Below are 20,638 nucleotides of genomic sequence, written 5' to 3' on the forward strand. Positions count from 1 at the left end.
TGAAGCACACAATCTATATAGACACTGCAGAACCAGACTGAACTAATACAACGCCTCTTCCAGTAAAAGTGCGGGGGGGGGGGGGGGGGGGGGGGGGGGTGTAGATGTGGGTTCTGCATCTGTCAGCAGCCTTACTTGCCATGCATTTCAGTTCAGACCCCATACTTTTTGTACAAGTCTCCCCAGTTTTCAAATTAGCAGAGACTTACATTGCAGCTCTTTGCCCCTGGTAGAGCCTGCTGTAATCTTCTTTCAGCCCAGTCACATAATGGACAGCTTCTGCCCAAACTTTTCGCAGCTGTGAAATCGGCAATTGGATTTTGCTATCCTGTACTGCACACAGGAGAGAGAGAGAGATAAACTAAGGGCTAAACCACAAAAAGGGCACCTAGGCACTACGTTGAACACCTTCAAGAGAAATTTGGATGCTTATCTTGCTGGGATCCTATGACCCCAGCTGACTTCCTGCCCCTCGGGCGGGGGGCTGGACTCAATGATCTTCCGAGGTCTCTTCCAGCCCTAATGTCTATGAAATCTATGAAAACTGCAGTCCTCAAAGCTGCTGCTCAGTTGCCTCCTAAGCCTGGAAGCACTTAAAGTCAGAAGTGGCCAACCTGCAATATGAGTGCCACAAGTGGCACTGGCAGCCTATGTGTGGCACATGGCAGATCAGGGAGGGATCAGGCTGCAAAGCAGCATATATGCCAGGAAGCAGAAAGCAGAGCAGAAGACAGGGGGCACAAGGCAGGGAGCAGAAAGCAGAGCAGCAAATCAGGCAGGTGACAGCAATCAGAGTGGCACTCAGGGAGGACTGGAAACTAATTTGTGACATACCTGCTAAAAAGGTTGGCCTCCACTGACTTACAGTTTTATTATTACTAGAGGTGCACTGATATATCAGTGCCATATTGGATCAGTGCCGATGAAAGGAAAACTAACATTATTGGCTATCAGCTTTTTTTGGCTGGTGTAGCCAATAATGATACCAATAAATATAATATGCCTTCTGGCTGGGGCCCCCAGATGCCACATGCATGCGTGCAGCCAAATGCATGCATGTGGCCAGGAATGCAGTTGGGCAGTGTGGAGGGAAACGAGTGGTGGGGGGGGAGGGGAGGGGTGCAGATCGAGGCCCCCACAGTAAGGGAAGGAGTGGGGCAGGGGCTGGGGGCACTGCTCAGCCAGGATGGTGAATGGGACCTGGGGCCATGAGCAAAATGGAGCCACAGGTGGCTCGTCCAGGGGGTGGCTGCCCACACCCTCTGGGGAAGGCATGTGCCCCCCCCAAGATGTGTGCGCAGGGTGGATGCGGACTGCCCACTGTGGGCTCAGGGCTTTCTACTCTGTTGCCTTTGCTCCAGGGGCTGCACATTAGCCGCAAGTCCCCTGCCCACCAGGCAGCGGTGGGGTCAGTGAGTTGTGTCTCCTGTTGACAGGCGGGCTAGTGATATGCAGCAAAGGCAGCAGAGTAGAGAGCCCTGAGCCCACATCCGCCCTCACCCTGCTCGGCTCTGCTCTGGTTAAAAGTGTCCCCACTTAGAAATGGTGGCGACAGCACTTGAACGAAAGCTCATTTAACGAGCTTTTGTTCAAGCACCCCCGCTGCCATTTTTAAGCGCCAGGATGCTGATCCCCTAGATGAGCTGCCTGCAGCTCCATCCTGCTCTCTGCCCCAGGTCCCATTCACCACCCTGGCTGGTCAGTACCCCCAGGCCCACACCCTCCCTCACTGTGGAGGCCTCAATCTGCCTCCCTCCATGCCCCTTGCCCTCCACAGACTTACCCACAGGGCACTGCTCTCCACTCTGCCCGGCTGTATTCCTATAAATTGGTTATCGGATCGGTATCAGCTGAAATGTCCGGTTAATAATCGGCTATCAGTATCAGCCAAGAAAATCTTTATCAATGCACCCCTAGTTATCACAGTTCCTCCAATGACCAAAATTCTACTTCTGAACCTCAGTTTGGACAGCGTTGAGAACCTCAACTCTGACCTCAAGGGAAAGCACCATTGGGATCCATATACTAAGCATTCTGTGTCACTTACAGAGCTTGGGCCAAAGGGCATTTTCAAACCACGCTTAATATATGAAGCACTACACCAAACATGGCAGAAGCAGAAGCCACCTCCCCCTTTTCCCCCCAATAACTCAAGGGTTAAAGTACTTGCAATGTGGGAAACTGGTTTTACCACTCTCCTCTGTCTGAATGAAGTCAAACTCAAGTCTCCCACCTCTCAGGACAGTGCCCTGAGAACACCCAGACTACTGAGAGTCCTGGAATGGGGACACACTCCCTCACTTCTGTTAAAGCTGTTTCATGTGCATAGAATAAATATTCACCAGGACAGAAAGAGGCAAATAAACCCCTCACAAATACAATCACCCCGTCAGAGGCCAAGCGGAGCAAAGAGTGCTGTGGAATCACATACACTGGAGATGGAAACAATCTGCATGACCTGATCTAATCACCAGCTCTCCTTCAATAATTTATGCAGTTTGAAAATCCTTTTGCTCTAATGCTTAGTGTTGTTTAGGTCTCTGGAGTACTCACCAAACTGATGGAAGACCTGGCTTTCACTCCTGGCTCTACTGCATACTTAATACAAAAGTGAAATATTCACTGGAGGCCTAAACCACACAAAGGATTAGAGCAAAAATATTTTAGAACTGCATACAAGGAGAGCTGGCAATGAGGTCAGGTCATGCAGGCTGTTTTCATCTCCAATTTATGGAATTCCACAACTCTCTTTGCCCCACTCGGCTGCTGACGGGATGGTGGTATTTGCGGGAGGTTTATTTACTGGCAGTAAAACTGGGGAACGTTCCCCCAGGGCACAGAGCTTTTTAGCAAAAAGATACAAAAGCTTAAAGGCAAGAAAATGTTCAGAGGCTCTGTAAGGTACACATGAAGGCACTGAAGACAAGTCAGACTTTGGTTTTAAGCTAGCTGAAGCATACTCAGGTTCAACATCAAATATAATATACTTACCGATGTAATTTACACAGTCAGACAGACTTCTGGAAGCAAAGGGACCTTCATAGACAGTTTTGCTTTTATCAAACAAATAAACCATGTAACTATCCCAGCCTCTCTGGTGAGGAAAGGAGAGGAAATGTGTAAGCTGAGAGGATTAAAAACACCTCCTGCCCACCCAAAGGGTCACTGTTACAGGACTGTATAAACTAATTAAAAAAAAAAATTACTCAACTAACACACAGTCATGATTTTTTTTTTTTTACCCTGAAAGGCTGATTTTCCTAAGCACTGGCAAAGTACTAAGCACTGTGGGAAGCTAAGCTACTTTATTTATGTGCTTAATAAGGGACTAAGAATACTTTTTTAAAAAACCTAGGCACTGGGGTGGGGAGGCAGAAACGTGTAGCATGGCACACAAGAAACCACAGCAGGGAGCGCCTAGGACAGTGGTTCTCAACCTTTTAAGACTTGATGCGCCCCTCCATAATTTCTATAAATTGAGTGGCACTCAATTTCAAAAACTAAATTTATAGATTAGAGGGTTTACCTCCTTTCAAAGGATCCTGGCAGTGGGAATGAGGGATCGTCCAGGCAGGGACAACCCTGAGCTTGTGCTTATCTCCTAACACCTCACTTATCTCCTCCCACCTCATGGAACCCTTCAAAAGATCTGACAGCACCCCAGGGTGCCCCAGCACTCTAGTTGAGAATCACTGTTCTAGCTGAGGAACAGCCATGAAAAACAACTGTGAAACCAATACAGTAGATACTCAAATTGCAATGCAAAATGTATTCAGTTATTCATAACATTTAATTGCCAAGCAAGGGATGCTGAAGCTTGTCTAGTCCATACCTATTCTTACAAAGCAACAGATACAACCAAGTCTGTTAAGATAACAACTTAAACTAGAATCACTGATGGAACGAGAGTAGCGCAGTTAATATTCCTTGAGATTTTAACATGCGTATTTAAAAGAACAGACGTGACATCAATGGAGTAAAATGGAAATACACTTACAACGCCATCAATAACACACTGGGAGGCAGGTTTCCGAGGGTCCAGGGAAACCCCCATTTCCAAAAGCAACTCTTGATTTCCAGTACTTATTCCAGTTTCAACCTCAATGCGAGACTGAAGCGAATGCAGACTTTCCTCAGGTTGCAAGAGAAATGAAACAATCTTGGCAGAAGTCATATTTAGGATATGTACAATCTGTAAAAAACAACAACCAAAGAACTGCTACCATTTCTTTCAAGGATAAAAAAGGAATGAAAAATCCTCAGGCCAAGACAGAGGTGCTGTACCTCTGGCCCATGGGCCAAATCCAGCTTGCGGGGTTCTTCACAGGTGGGGAAATCTGGTAATGTGGGAAGGGTGGCATTTAATACCATCATCCCTCCCCCACTACTAAATTCTCAAACCCCACAGGGCCAGCTAGTCCCCATCTCCCCTGGGGCTGGGCTGGCTCCCCTCCTCCTGCAAGGCTGGATGGAGCCCCACTTTGCCCGCCCCACATGCCAATCCAGCTCACCAACTGGATCCAACCTGTGAAGGGCCCGGGCACTGCCCATCTAGCCCCTGGGGCAGAAAGGTTGAGCACCACTGGACTAAGAACATGCTGCTCTGGACAGCAGAAATTTAATAAAGAAATGTAAAATTGACTAACGAAATAACAGGAGATTCAGGGACAAAGCACTGGATAACTGCTATACTCCCAAAGTAGGAAGAGTTTTAAAACCAGACTTTTATTACACCTAAGAGTCCAAAAACACTAAAGTGCACATCAGCCCCAACACTGCTGAATCAATTCTGCAGCACAAACTGTACTGCTGAAACCACACACACTGCTCCTCTGAACTGCCACTCTTCAGCAAAACTCCAACATGTAAAGGGATAGAAATCTAGCCTTGACATTCTTTAAACGCTACCTAGGTTTGGCACACAATGCATGGCACACATTGTTGTAAGACCACTCTTTGGCTGCCAAAATAAAACTAAGCAAATCATACTGCTGGTGGTATTTTTGCCTTCATATACGAACTGGATCCAGGCATGAACATATAAGTAGGGACCTACCTAAATTGTGGCAGAAGTTCATGGCACAGCAGCACCTTTAATCATTCTTTTTGCCATGTGCCACCCCCCCACCTCTCCCAAGCAGTTGAGGGGCAAAAACCACTGCCTCTTGGCTACTCAGCGGCCAAGCAAGAAGAGCAAAATTAAAGGCATCACAAACTTCCACGGAGACTTAGGTAGTCCCTATAAGACCTGAAGCAAGGGAGAATACTTTCCTCATGACCTTGATCTGGAAGGTGTCAGGATTTCAAGACAAAAAACAAACAGATCAGCTAAAATTTCACTTTATTTTCATTCATTTCCCACCAAGAGCCCTTCATTCTCAATGTTTAAACATTTAAGCTCACCTTCAAATTTAGTATTTGATCCATTAACAGGAAACATCTAAGACGACTGCTTTCCGGGTCTACACCTCCACCCCTTTGTTGTGGATCCCAATTCAGCATCAGTTGTAACCAATTTTCCATTGGTTCTACAATTATACTAAACCAAAAGTATTGACAGGTGAAATAAAAACTGAAAAGCAGGTATCTTACACTGAGAAGTCCAATGAATTCATACATTTCCCTGTAACTATTAGAAGCATGTACAAAGGGTGAGCATGTTGCTCCATTGAAATCAATAACAAAGTTCCCATGCAATGGGAGCAGAATTTTATCCAAGGTATTTTTCCTCCATTCTATCTTTCCTGTTTATAAAATAGTTTATCTGAATGAAAAAAATATATTAGTATAATAGTAAAGTTGAACAGTAAAAACAGACCCTGGCATTCTTTCCTGCCTAGGCAAGGGGTTGGACTCGATGATCTGTTGAGGTCCCTTCCGACCCTAGCATCTATGAATCAAACATAAGACAAAAGCCAACATATCAACAGTAGTGTTATTTTGGCATACAGGGAATCTAGTATTGTCTTCCATATGTATGCTTTATGGCCAAGCACTGGAGACAATGCTGTTCCAGAGCTTCTTGGGTATTCACTGGGTTTTTTAAACCACTTCACCTTGATGTTATGTTAATAGATCTAAACTTTTTTTTTTTAATTAGGGGGACAAAACAATGTTTATGTCTAACACAAACCTTTCACTGGTTGCAGTTAGATTTAGATGTCCATACCAACAAGATTAGAGTGGAGAAGTGTCAGACTGCTTTTGTTGCTGCTTTTCCTAGCAAGCAGACATTCCAAGTCAGGCCCCAGTGTTATCCAAACAGCCAAAAGAGAAACAAAGGTCACCCACCTGTAATCAAAGTTCTTCAAGTGACCTCTGCACATGCATACACATGGGACTACATATGCAGTAGTACTCAGTGGAATACTCTGTCATTGCTCACTGTGCGCCCTCTTACTATTCCTGAATGTTCTCAGAACAATACGATAAAGCATGGCACGGTGCTGCTGCTAACTTGGTTCTTTCTACCATGCTTGTATCTGGGTTTCTGATTAGGACTCTGAGGAAAAGGGGAATGTGGGCAGGGACTGGAAATGTGCAGAGGCCATTTTGAAGAACTTTAGTTATAGGTTAGTAACTATAAAGAAAACTATGAAGAAAACCATCATTTTTTTCTTCAAGTGGACTTTACACATTCTTACTCCTAGAATAATTTGATAAGCAGTACAAACCACTGAAGAAAGTGGAACCCAGAATCCTAAAAGGTGGCTGGAATACTGTCCTGTCAAGCCATGCACCACATCCAGATGTTAATCTAGTGACCAGATGTTTAACTGGTGTATGGAATGTGTTCCATCCTGCTGCTTCTCAGACTGCAATGACACTATGTCCAAGATGGTACAAATACCACTAGGCGTATGTTCACTCAGTTTTACAAGAAGTCACAAAGATTAGCTAGTAAATCTCTCCATTATGCTATACTGTTTGAAGTTAAGGTGAAACAACCTGATTTTTACTATCATCTGTAAGGGAAGGAGAAAGATAGTTTGGGGAACTTTTTACAGCCTTTAACCCTTTGCTTCTAACACACACTATGCAAGTTTAGACTTGGTTAAAACGGACATCAGTTACTGCCTTGGGCAGGAAGGCAGGATATGGGTGCATGATCACTTTGCTTCCATAGAAAACTAAATGGTAGAGCCACCAAAGCTTGCCATTTGTTCGTTCTTCTAGCAGAAGTTATTGCTGCACTGAATGCCATCTTGACTGATAGATGAAAGAGCACTTACTCCCTGACTCAAAGGTGGTCTCATATGTTGAGTAAAAGTTTTGGTTAAAGTCTCACGAGGGTGTCCACTGAATGCTGACATATGTTCATCATTAACCATAGCTACATATGATACACTGTTCATTTGTACATAGTAAGTATGGTAGGTATCACAAGTATTTTCAGTAGATAGGGGAGCATTAGTATCATTGTATAAAGATAAAGTTTTACTGGAGCTTTAATACAGCATGTGCTTCTGGTCACCCATGTGCAAAAGGTAGATTGAAAGTACAACAGGTACAAAGAATGGCTACTAAGATGAGCAGGGAAATGGAGAGTTAATCTTACAAGAAGAGACATGGGGCACATCTCCCTCACTCCTGACCACAAGACTGCAGCCACTGAAAAATATAAATCCCACTGACTTGCTTCCCTCTGCATGCCAAAAGCTGGAAATTAGACAGCCATAGAGTATTGGATAGGATGTCACTTGGAAAAGGCCTGAAGTGGGTATCCTAGGGTAGCGCTCAGACACAGTCTCAGGACAACTTGAGTGTGGTCCTGGGGGTGAACATTTAGGGCTGTGTTCCAACCTACTCCCAAGCCACCTATGCCATCTCTAGCTGCCAGTCTCCAGTGGGCCACAACTGAAGAGTAAGTAGGGCTTATTTTCTTGGCAGTCGTCCTAAGGTTGGGAGGGAGGCTGCATATTCATGCCCTAGAACAGTGGTTCTAAGCCTTTTTTGTACCAGGACCCATTTGTAAACATCAATACCAGTCCCAGCCCAGCTATCCCCTACCCCCAGGTCCCAGCCCCCACAGTGTGGAGGGCACCGGGGGGGGGAGGGGTGTGTGTGGCAGCGGGTGTTGTGTAGGGGCATAGGGGGCCCCATGCAGCCCCTTGCAAACTGGAACTCTGCAAGGGAAAAGCCATGGTTTTCCACATTTTTCTCCTTTAAAGGAGAATCCATTTTTAAAAGTTTGTTCACAACCCGTTCATATTCTTGTGACCCACTTTTGGATTGCAACCCACAGGTTGAGAAACACTACCCTGGAAGACCTTGGGTTGTTTAGTTTAGTAAAATACAGGCCAATAGGGAACACAATTGCTGTCAAAAATACATCAAGGCAGCATATACCAGGGAAAAGGAAGTCAAGAGGTAGACGTGCACAGCATGAACATACTTACCTACAAAGGCTGTTGGGCTGTGGCAAATGACTACTAAACCGAACTTCTCCTTTCATCTCTTCAAAAGCAAAGATGTGCTTAGCATCTTTCTTCTTGATTTTTTCATGCCTATGAAATAAAATTCCCCATGGATGCAATGATTCGTGTACTTGTTTAAGAACCCAATGAAAGCAGCATTAACAAAATCCACCAGCCTGGCAGCCCTGGAGTTCAAATTCCCTTCTCTAGATAGAACAGAGAGAAGGAATATGAGTTTCCTACTCATCCCTGACCATGTGTCTTACTTGGGGTAACAGGGGAGTAGACTCTCCACAGCCCATTCTGTCTTTGAAAGCTCTGTTGTGTCTGCCAGCAAAGACGCCTAGTTGGTAACACATGTGCTAGAATCCTCTCTTATCTGGAGATCCATGATAGGGAACGGAAACTCAAAAAACTCACTGCCCACAGGGTAAGGGGACTGAATAAAAACAATTGGGCACTAAATAAATCGCATAAGTCAAATTTTCAGCAGTGGTCCAGGGAAGGTAACCTGTTGCCATCCAACCCATGGTGAAATACAATGCAGAAGTGTTAAAGCACAGCATTCTACCGAGTCACATAAATATCAAATAGGATTCAACAGAATATTAATGGCTGAAGTACCATCCCTGTATGGCCCCCAGGCTGCATACAGTACTGCAGAAGTTCTGTCTCAGTTTCCCCAATGCAATCATCAACAACCTTCAGTTACAGCTACAGTCTACATCAGTAGTGCTCAACTTTATTATTATTATTATTTTTAAAATATGTGGGCCAAACCGTGAAATCTGAAGTGACCCAAGGGGGGTATGACCACACCTCCTCTGGCCATGCAGTGAGCTTTCCACGTTCACTTACAGGTCAGTATGGCTCCTGCCAGAGCTCCACATGCACAGTGAGCTCACGAGTATGTCAGTGCCGCCACTAACATTGCTAACCAGAGCCACCACTTCTGCACGGCTCTGAAGCGCAGGGGGTAAATTCCACTGCTGTTTACTGTTCGGCACCAAAACAACAGGGGACGAGTGGCTGCAGCATTCATTCCCTAGACTCCAGAGCCATGTGCAAACCTATATCCAGTCCATGGGTCATAGATTAAACACCAGTGGTCTACACTGAGATATCAACCCATGCCAGCCTATCAGCAAGGAAAGTCCCCATTGTCACAACCCAAAATAACCTTTGGCCTCACTTAGATTAGCTCTTAGACAGCAGAGCTGGGCTCTCTCCTTTTTAACAAGTCTTCACAACTGACATGAGCCAAGTGTAGTAATCACAGTCAGATCTGATGCATTACAGTTCATTAACCCCCTCCTGGTTAGTGTGACTCAGCACAGTAGCTGTTGCCTCAGTCATTTTAACTCAGTGACTATGGTCTTGAATCTTTTGCCATTTTATAATATGCAGTGTTTGCTTCAACATGTTGAAGAATTTAATGCCACATAAGGATAAAACTGATTCTGAAGTGGAAAAAGAAATACTTTTGGGCTGAGAACATGGTGTGGAATTCACCCACTCTCACAGGAGACATGTCTCTAGAATCTCAACGTGCATTTAAAAAAACCCCAAACTTTCCATCCTTTACAACAGCAAAAAAAACTTTGCAAATTTGAAGAGAATGTAAACCAGTGCAGTCAAGCCTTCCTGATTCAGCAGGCAATCTGAAGCAATAGCTTTGAGTAATGTGAACTATACCAGTCTGTTTAAACTGAACTCAGAAGATAACCGTCAGCATAGTGAAATAATGGGGACACAGTGAAGTAGATGGATTATCAAAAATTAATTCTATGTAAGAGCTACTTTTAATGACTAGAAATTTAACTAAGTAACAAAAAAAACTTAATATGTTTTAAATTTATCCAAATATGCTGCAGAATTTTGTGCATTTTACCATAATGCCACAGAATTTTGGTCAAAGCTACAGAAGTGTAAATGAAGCCTTAATATTATTAACTGCGTGTATCGCAATGTCCATCATTAAGGCTGCACAATATTTCCCATTACAGCACTATTTTCAGTTGCTCATAATTTTGCCAAGTCTGGGCTGAATTCCTTCAAGAGAAATTTGGATGTTTATCTTGCTGGGATCCTGTGGCCCCAGCTGACTTCCTGCCCCTGGGGCAGAGGGCTGGACTCGATGATCTTCCAAGGTCCCTTCCAGTCCTAATGTCTATGAAATCTATGAAATTTCTAAACGACATGCTTGCCTCAAGCTGAATCTTTCTGGGGCATTTCAAAAAACAGTTCAGTCTTTGCTCTAAATGAGACTTGTAAAAATAACAAAATGGGTGCAAGTGTGTTGGACCATGGACAAGTTAACACGTCATGCTTTACTGTGGAAACTCAAAGTTTGGCAAAGGAGGAAATCACTCTAACTCTGGAAATACTGCACGTATCAGGAAGGTAGAGTTAAAGGCAAAATGCCAATAGCCACTTCAAAATCTCCAAACAAAAAAGTAGTACAATGACAATCATTTCAATCCATACCATCCCATGTCCAAAAGAGGGAGAGCAGATCTGTCAAACCTAATGCTTGGCACCCTCTCCTCTAGCAAATATCTTACCATGTAAATGGCTCAAGGTTGTGTAGAAAGGGTCTAAATCCAGCAATGCTTTCAAATACCATTGTTCCAAAGCTCCAGTAGTCTACAGCAACAGTATAGGATTTATTCTTGAAGAGTTCTGGAGCCTAAAAACAGTAATAAGCTTTAAAATTAAATTTCAGAGAACATAGTTTTCCCCATTTCATAGGGAAACTATATAGGGAAACACTAAAACAAAACTGATTTCTGCCAAAACAAATTCTACACATAAAACCAAAAAACCCCTCAAACAATCTTACCAAATATTGCAAAGTCCCAACAAATGATGTGCATAAACTTCCTTGATCCAGATCCTTGGCATATCCCAAGTCTATTACTTTGTGAATAAACTGTAAAAATACAAAGCAAATATTACAACAGTAAGAAGAAATTAACAAAAAGAAGAAAAAAACCATAGTTACAGGCCTGATGAGGGACATCCAGATGTTATCTCACTAAAAAAGGGGTGGGGAGAACAAAAACCCAGAGAACGAATCAGTGAACTGACAAAAATATTTCAAATGAACCTGTTCCACTACATAGTACTAGAACTTTGATGTCCATGAAAGCCAGGGGTCAATAACTTTTAGAGCAACAGGCCACCACTTGAGACCAGGTCATACTGCGTACCAGCTCTCTGCCCCACCACCCACCTCCATAGCACTGAGGTTGCCTCCTGCCGCCTCCACTGTATACCATTGCTTCTACCACTCCCTGCCATCCCTGTCCCCAGTGGCACTGAGAAGGGCTAAATTTGGTGGCAAGTGACTGCCTTGCATTCTAGTAGGCAAGCAGAGCAGCAGGGGCACTGTGGGACAGATTGGCAATACAGCATGAGGTAGAGAGAGGGGACACACTGCACTGAACTCAGTGCTGTGGGTCCCCTGTGCCACTGCAGACTTGATCCCAGCACTTTGTGGGCTGAATTTGGTCTACGGGCCATAGGTTGTGAATCCCTGACATAAGCCATAATCATTCGTTTCATAACTGTTTATAACGTAACTTGAATATTACAATCCACTACTGTCCTGAAACTAACAGGATTAGGTTTGAATGAAGTCAACAGGGGGAAAAGGCAAAACAAAAGAATATTTTCACTGAGAAATCAGAATCAGACTGAATACCAGGACACATTTATTTCTGCACACCACCTCAAGAAATCCAACACACATGTAAAAATAAAGTTCAGTGCAATGTATATTGTTGATACCATGCTATGTCAGAATTAATGAATAGGAAAAAAAGAATGTTTCATTAAAGTAATTGACCAAATGGCAATTCTTTGAGGACCAGCAAAATGTGATTTGAAATTTTAAGAGGCCAGAAAAAACTTGTTATAAAAATCATGGTTGTATTTTCAACCTCATTCAGTGCCAAAAGAAGCCACTAGCAGTTTTAACTTCAATCAAATCAAGCCAAAGTTGCTGTGCAAAGTTGCTGTGCACCAGATATCAGGCCTGATATCTGGTGCATCAGCTCAATTCATTGGCAGAGATGTTTTACTTACCTTCCCACCTTCATCCTGAAGAACAATGTTTTCTGGCTTTAGATCTCTGTGTATAATTCTGTTTTCATGCAAATACTGGATACCAGACCCTGAATAAAATCAAGTGTTTGATGTAAGAGATAAATACCCATAGTAAAAAGAATACAAACAAACAAAAACCAAAAAAAACCAAGACTAGTAAATGTCTAACACCTCTGCGTTATATCCTGACCATAAACAGCTTAGAAAAGTCCTGAGGATGTGCCTCATTGCTGCTCCTAAGCTCTCTTAAGACAAAGCAGGCCTCTATGCTCCCCCAGTTGCTGGGCTTGGGCTGTACAGAGCAGCAAGTTGAAAGGCCTTGTTTCTCCATAGCAGTCAAAGGCACAGCCAGGAGATTGTAGGCATGGCTCTAATCTCCCTAATCATTCTCCTGGCAGCTATCCAGTACCAGCTATGCATCACATGCTGATCACATGCTTACGGCACACAGCAGTCTTCCTGAATCTGCAGACAGCCTGGATCAGATCTTACAAGGGACAACCACTTTACAGAACTCAATTGGTTGTTGACAATATGCTGTTGGCCAAAATACTGTATTGTTCTGATTATAAGTTTACCTTGTTTTTCTTGCAAAAATGCCATAAAAACCACATCCGACTTGCACACAGCATTGACCTTTGTACTCACAGTATTGTTTTTGCATAGAATAAAAATACAAAGTCAGAATTTCTTTTCAGTGCAGTTTATTTTAGTACCTTTAGTGCAAATAACTTTTTGTGTCCTTTCCTTGGTTGTTTGATTTTCTTGTAGGATTTTGTAATGGTGATAACACAAATAAAGGCATTGAACTGTTATACAAGGAAAAGTTTCTTTTTCCTAAAATAAAACTTGAAAATGTGAGGTTGACTAAAATAAAGTGTTGCCTTGTATTCAGAACAGACTAGTATATTCTAAAGCAAGTGAAAGTTAAGAAGTTGAACACCCTGTGCAAAATGCTGCTGAAAGAAAGCAAAAAAAGAGGAAAGTTTAATTATGAAGTGAACTGTGGTTTGATGAAAAAGAACTACTAAACAGGGGTTTGCCAAATTTTCTGGTGAAGTTCCACAATTATCAGAACGACAGGTCAGAATCCTTCTTAAAGATGGAAGGAAGCATGCTTTGAACTAACGGTTGACTGAACAAGGTTGCCCCCACATCGGGCATGTCCCAGTGGGGGCTGCACCTTGTAAACTGCTCAACAGAGAAGGGAGCCTGGAACACTATCATCGCTGTGTCGATCATCAGCAGGGATCCTGGTTTTCTCCGATAAAAATAAAATCCCCAATTTTCAGATTAAAAGTAGTAAACCCAAAATCCACATCTTTCTGTAATTAAAATGAAACACCGCTATAGTGTTTCTAAATGTTAATCTATAGTGGCATTTCATTTTAATCACAGAAAAACATGGATTTTGGGTTACTATTTTTAATCTGAAAATTGGGGATTTTCTTTTATCAGAGAAAACCAGGATCCCTGCTGATCAACATGATGAAGACAGTGTTCCAGGCTCCGTTCTGTGTTGAGCAATTTACAAGGTGCAGCCCCACTGGGACGTGATTGATGTGGGGGCAGCCTTGTTCAGTCAACAGTTCAAAGCATGCTTCCTTCCATCTTTAAGAAGAAATCTGACCTGTTGCTCTGATAATTGTGGAACTTCACTACAGTGGTGTTTCATTTAATCACGGAAAAATGTGGATTTTGGGTTACATTTTCTAATTAAAAAATTGGGGATTTTTTTTTAAATCAGAGAAAACCAGGATCCCTGTTGATCAGTATTAGCAGCATTATATGCTAGAACCTACAGATGTGTCATCTTACTTACTGCTTGGGCGTTTCTTTACTTTGGAACTGAATCACACAATATTGCCATGTTCAGGGCTCTTCCTGAAGTTTCAGGGCCATCACCCAGCCTTTATCTCCCACAGCTGATTGATTTTCAAGCTCAACCTACTCAGCTGATATCTGCCTTCTACCTAACTAAAGCCTTATCAGATGGCCACTGCATTTTCTGTTCTCCTTCCTTTTGTGTGTATTCATGAAGTAACAGGCTCAGATTAGCAACAATAGCTTAAAAGCTAAATACCACAACCTATAAAGCTGCCTCCTCCTCATGACCCAGTTAAACAAAGTCACTAAATCAAACACAGATTTATTATCATACAAGGTTACAGAGCAGACAGAAAGAATCTATCAAATTAAGATGAATTTGCTACTGTCTGGGAAAGTCAGTGCTTTAAATTTTAATCATGCACGGGCATTTCATTTTCATGTTCAGGCCTGGCCGATGTATAAGTGAAACCAAATGTTCCACTATAAAACCCCTAAACAGAACTATAAGGGACCTCCTGACATACCAACACCAGTGTCCTGTTGTCACAGGCACCATGCCATACAGTAACTGAATAATTCCCTTCATGCTAGAAGGGAGGAATAGGCTGCAACTGGACCTAGGCAGGTTACAGGGGTGGGCAATAAGAACAGGATGGGTTTCAACACTGACAAGTGCAACGTGCTGCACCTGGGGAGGAAGAACCAGCAGCAGACCTACAGGCTGGGGGACTCCCTTCTCATCAGTGCAGAGACAGAAAGGGATCTTGGAGTCATTATTGATGCCAAAATGAACATGGGCCAACAGTGTGGGGACGCGGTCAGGAAGGCCAATCACACCTTGTCATGCATCCACAGATGCATCTCAAGCAGGTCCAAGGAGGTGATCCTCCCCATCTATGTGGTATTGGTCAGGCCGCAGTTGGAGTACTGCATCCAGTTCTGGGCACCACACTTCAGGAGGGATGTGGACAGCATGGAGAGGGTTCAGAGGAGGGCCACCCACATGATCAGGAGGCAGCAGGGCAAGGCCTACGAGGAGAGGCTACGGGACCTGAACCTGTTCAGCCTCCACAAGAGAAGGCTGAGGGGGGATCTAGTGGCCTATTACAAACTAGTCAGAGGGGACCAGCAGGCATTGGGGGAGTCCCTGTTCCCCCGAGCAGTACCAGGAGTGACTAGAAATAACAGTCACAAGCTGGCAGAGGGTAGATTCAGACTAGACATCAGGAGGCACTACTTCACAGTCAGGGCAGCTAGGACCTGAAACCAACTTCCAAGCGAAGTGGTGCTGGCTCCTCCCCTGGGGGTCTTTAAGAGGAGGTTAGACAAACACCTTGCCGGGGTCGTTTGACCCCAGTACTTTTTCCTGCCATGGCAGGGGGTCGGACTTGATGATCTGCTCAGGTCCCTTCCGATCCTACCAACTATGAAACTATGGAAGTGATCAAGCTCCATCTCAGAACCCTATTCCTCCATCCTAAACCCAGGTGCTTTTTCACTATCATAAGCAACATGGCAATAAGTAATAATAGCATAATTTAAATTATACCACCCCCTAAGACAGTTAAATCTGCACAATCCAACCAAAAACAAGCATTTTGTTCCTGACCATTTTATCAGGAACAGCCAGCTAATACACTTTGCCCACATTTCCAAGCTGCCTCCAACCTGACCCAACTGTCATAATTCCCATGTTTTACATGCAAATATGATACCAAATATGTGGTATCATAAAAGCACAAAAAGGAAGATTGTGTAATTTGTTTTATATGCAATTTAATGACAAACTCTGAATGCACCTGAAATGGTTACAGAATTACCAGCCAGCTGAACTGTGAGACTGAAAACCATAGCAACACTGTCACAAAATTTAGATTTAGCTTATTAGGAAGAGGTGGGGGGCTTGCCAATAGGTGGAAAAGAAGCAAGAATACAAGGAGACAGAGTTTGGATCTTAAAAATCATACATTCTGTCCTACCATGCCATGTATGTGATCCCAGTTGTGCAACAGGTGGGTAGGGAGCCTTGGGGTTTATGGTACTTACAAACTCTACATGATAGGCCAATGATTTTCAACTTTTGAGACCCGATATGGTCTTGTTTGTTTTGGATCCAAACTCTGTCTCCTTGTATTCTTGCTTCTCTTCTACCTACTGGCAACCCCCCCACCTTTCTAATAAGCTAAATCTAAATTTTGTGGTAGTGCTGTCATGGTTTGCAGTCTCACAGTGCAGCTGGCTGGTAATTCTGTAACCATTTCAGATGATATTAAGCACCCAAAGCAGGAACACAAGCAAGGCACTTTTGCTGATGGGCAGGAAGGACAGTGTGGTAAGGTTTCCTCTCTGCTTTTTGTTTTATAACAAACCGTCACCACAAAAAGGCTAGGTAGCATGCTACGTTTTGGCAAGCAGATTCACACCCACTCCAGAGACTGTACAAAGTGACTGTGTATGGGAGCTTACCCCGTACACTCAAGGAGAGATGAATAAAGTATCTAGACCAGAGGTCAGCAACCTTTTAGGAGTGGTGGGCCTAATTAGCCCAGCTTGTTCCAAAGATGGGCTGCTGTCACACTTCCAACCCAGCTACTGCTCCTCCCACTGCCAAATTACCACCAAAGTCCTGGCTTTGAGAGTGAGACATAATCAGTTGGCGGGCCATAATTTGCTGACCCCTGCAATTGATCATGTACTCTAAATCCTGTTCTAACGGTAAAGTATATCTACTGAAACCTGACATGACAGACCACACACTTTAAAGAACAATCTTTAAAACATCACAGGGCAAATGATAACACACGTGCAATACAAATTTGCCAGTTTCTGAAAGATGGAGATGAACATGTTCTTTGTCAATGACCACGAATCATCATAGTGGAACAAAACATCTTTACAATGCTATGAAAACGTGTCTGTTTTGGCACCTTTACTTGTTAGCCCTTTCTCAAGGATTGGCTGGAACAAAACAGAGCTGTATGGCAAACGTGCAAAAGTAAGTAAAGTCACAGATTACATACCAATGTCACTGAGCAGTGAAAGAATCTGACTTTCTTTAAGTCCGCAGCAATTTTCTGGTTTGTTTAGCAACTATGGAAAAGAAAAAAAAACAATCTTAGTTTGCTATGAAGAATTAGTCAAGAGCAGCCTCCTCCATCTCAAGCACCACCACCCAAAAACAATTAAGCTCAGGCTTAATTCAAGTGAGCTAAAGATGATTCAATGAAAAAGTGATAAAAGGATGGAAAGAAAAGTGTTTATGAGTTTATGAGGACAGTAGTTTGGAAAGAAGATTTCAAGAGAGTGACTGTTATCAGTGATGTGTATAGCAACAGTCAGAGCCCATCAAATTAACTGGAAGTCATAATGAGGAGCATGTGGCTCCCAGATTCTGCATTTTAGCCCACCACCTCAACAAATTTAAATAATATAAAATGAAATAAGATTCAGGATTAGCCTTAGTTTCTGGTACAAGCTTGCTAGTTGGAAGAACAACTGTCTAAAACAGGAAACCACTGCTAAGAGGCCAAAGGACAAAAATAGTCTTTCTTGCCCAAGTGCAGGGGGGCTGGCCCCAGTGATCTGTAAGGTCCCTCCCAGCCCCTAACATCTATGAAACTATAAGCGTACCCCAAAAAGCCACACACTGGCAGGAGCACAACACCAAGCAGCAGCCTGCCACAGGGATAGAAAGCAGGACCACATGATCTGCTTTCTCTAATGTAAGCGATCCCAGGGAGTGGGAGCCATCAAGAGACTGGTTACAGCCACCAGATTCTCCTTTTGACTCAGGGTGACTGCTGCTTTAACCTGCACAAGCTCACTATGGACCTTAATGGACCCATTCACCCTCTGGGAACTACAGTGAATCCTGGCAACACCTGGAGCTCTGGGGAAGAAGACATAAGAACCAGCGATGTGGGTTGTGTATCTCTTGAAGACAGTGCACCATGCCTGCCTTTGGCTGGGATAAGTCATTAGTCTCCACTCTACTTGCACCACCTGAGCAACGCAAAGGAAAAACAGCAGAGTAAAAAAAACTTGCCATGGGCCAGAGTGGTGCCTGAAGGCCATTAAAAAAAAAAGATTCTCATCTCTATCAACTGCCTGGCCTATACTGGCCCAGCCCCAAGTAACCTGCTGGTTGCTCTTCTTCAGATCAGCTATGCCCAAAGGTCACTCTCTGCCAGCTGGAAACCTGCCACACAGTCATTCAGTATTTTGGTTGTACTAAATGTTTCTCTCCAAATCACTCCCAGCAGGCTAAACATTAATGCAGCATTCCCTGAGATGGCCGAGTTGCTGTGGTACAGAAGTGCGTGTTGTTTCCTGTGGTAAAAGTCTGTGCGCGACTTTATTTAACGCAAGGAAGTTAGTGCTCAGAAACAACAACCGCATGGTATCAACAAGGTGGAGATACAGGCCCAGTGACAAGGTAGAATCCTAGATGACAGGAGACCTCCATCTTGCTGCAGCCTTCCTCCCTCTTCACAACCACTGAGATCTTGACATCTTCTTGCACCTGATCTGCTGTTGGGGTTGGACTGTAGTCTGTGTGGAACCTTCCCCCAGGCCTGTTTGCCATGGGTGACCCTGCCAGGAGCGTGACACTGGGCGACACAGATCTGAGGATCACTGGGACGTGCAAGCCTCTCCACCACTATGAGGTCTCGGTCACAGAGGGCTGACTGACTACTGTCCGCTATTTACTCACTCTTCAGCACTGGACAGTTACTTGGTATCTCATCAATCATCTTTTGAAAGCTGAGCGCTCAACTATCTAATCAGACTGATCCCTCCTCTGTCCATTCATTTTTTTGCTATCTTTTTACACATGCAACTTCAGCTCTGTATTTCTCGCCCTCTATTCTTTCACCCTATGCCCCAACAAACTCCCCTATCTGCACATTCACCTCTTCTTTCTGCCCTTGCTCCATCTTGCTTACTCCACATTCCTTCTTCTGCCATTGTTAGAAATGCCCATCCCAACCCCAGCCCTGACTCATCCAAGTCCTCCTTTCCCTCCTGCTACCACTAAAATGCCAGATCCACCTCAATTAAAGCTACTTCCACTCTCAGCAGCTCCATCTCCAAGACCTGAACTGCTAATACTGCCTCTTGAGCCCCACTTTTATAATCTATGACCCATCTGATTCCACCCAATGCCCTCTGGGCTTCTCTGCTTCACAATCTCATACAATTGTTTTTGGTTACTTCACCTTTCACACTGATACTCCAAATAGCCTCAAGCTACCTGCCCACTTCCTCCTCTGACCTACTTGCCTGGATTAGCTCTCTCATGCACGCAATCTTGCTCTCTGACCTTTCTACCGCTACCTTGCCCCTGATCACTACCTTGCCTGTTCAGCACTTCCTACCAGCTCATCCCAGCATCTTGCTACCAAATTCTTCAGAAACTTCCAGTTCAGTATCACAACTTCTATATTCATGTTCCTCACTGCTGTCACACCTCTAACAGAAGTCCTTCAACCCTGCTGACTTTCTGCACTGGAAACAGACTGTCCTTTGAGCTAAACACCTATAGCTCTTCACCCTCAATGAATTCCACGCACAAGCCTAGATAACTTTTCTCCACCTTCAGCTCCCTCTCTATATCCTACCCTCAAGATTTCTTCAAAACATCCGATCAACAGCACCTTCTGTGATCTCCTTATCACTAAGACTTCCTGCAGATTCTCTAGCAATCCCACCTCTTTTGCCAGTGACCCATGTTCTCATCGCCTTCTCTCAACCACCTTACTCCTCTCTCCTTCACTCTTTTTTCCCCTACCCTTTTAACCAGCTTCCTTCTCTTTCACAGAATCACAGAAAATTAGGGTTGGAAGGGATTTCAGGAGATCATCTAGTCCAAACCCCTGCTCAAAGCAGGGCCATCCCCAATTAGATCATCCCAGCCAGGGCTTTGCCTAGCTAAGTCTTAAAAGCCTCCAAGGATAACCTCTCTGGGTAACCTGTTCCAGTGCTTTACTACCCTCCTCATGAAAAAGTTTTTTTCCTAATACCGAACCTAAACTACCCTTGCTGCAACTTCACACAATTGCTCCTTGTCCTGTCACCTGCCACCACTGAGAACAGTCTAGTTCAGGGGCAGGCAATTATTTTGGGCAGAGGGCCGCTTACTGAGTTTTGGCAAGTCATCAAGGGCTGCATGACAGACAGCTGGGGGCAGATAAATATTAATTTTCTAAATTTTTTAGGGGCCCCATGGGCTGGATAGAATGGCCCAGTGGGCCTCATTTTGCCCACCCCTGGTCTGGTTC

General features: G+C 44.0%; 1 protein-coding gene across 1 annotated transcript in view; it reads right to left on the reverse strand.

Moving 5' to 3' along the window:
- Positions 1 to 20,638, reverse strand: part of CHUK (component of inhibitor of nuclear factor kappa B kinase complex) — a 43,773-nt gene that overhangs the window by 17,690 nt on the left and 5,445 nt on the right. The window contains exons 4-12 of the mRNA XM_014605008.3: positions 17,378 to 17,447; positions 12,507 to 12,595; positions 11,260 to 11,349; positions 10,982 to 11,106; positions 8,400 to 8,507; positions 5,404 to 5,539; positions 3,998 to 4,192; positions 2,992 to 3,094; positions 210 to 333 (exon numbers count right to left, since the gene is read on the reverse strand). Of these exons, the coding sequence (XP_014460494.2) occupies positions 210 to 333; positions 2,992 to 3,094; positions 3,998 to 4,192; positions 5,404 to 5,539; positions 8,400 to 8,507; positions 10,982 to 11,106; positions 11,260 to 11,349; positions 12,507 to 12,595; positions 17,378 to 17,447 (1,040 nt within the window). The remainder of the gene's footprint in view (positions 1 to 209; positions 334 to 2,991; positions 3,095 to 3,997; positions 4,193 to 5,403; positions 5,540 to 8,399; positions 8,508 to 10,981; positions 11,107 to 11,259; positions 11,350 to 12,506; positions 12,596 to 17,377; positions 17,448 to 20,638) is intronic.

Source organism: Alligator mississippiensis, chromosome 6, assembly GCF_030867095.1.
Source record: "Alligator mississippiensis isolate rAllMis1 chromosome 6, rAllMis1, whole genome shotgun sequence".
In the NCBI taxonomy this organism is placed as follows: domain Eukaryota; kingdom Metazoa; phylum Chordata; order Crocodylia; family Alligatoridae; genus Alligator; species Alligator mississippiensis.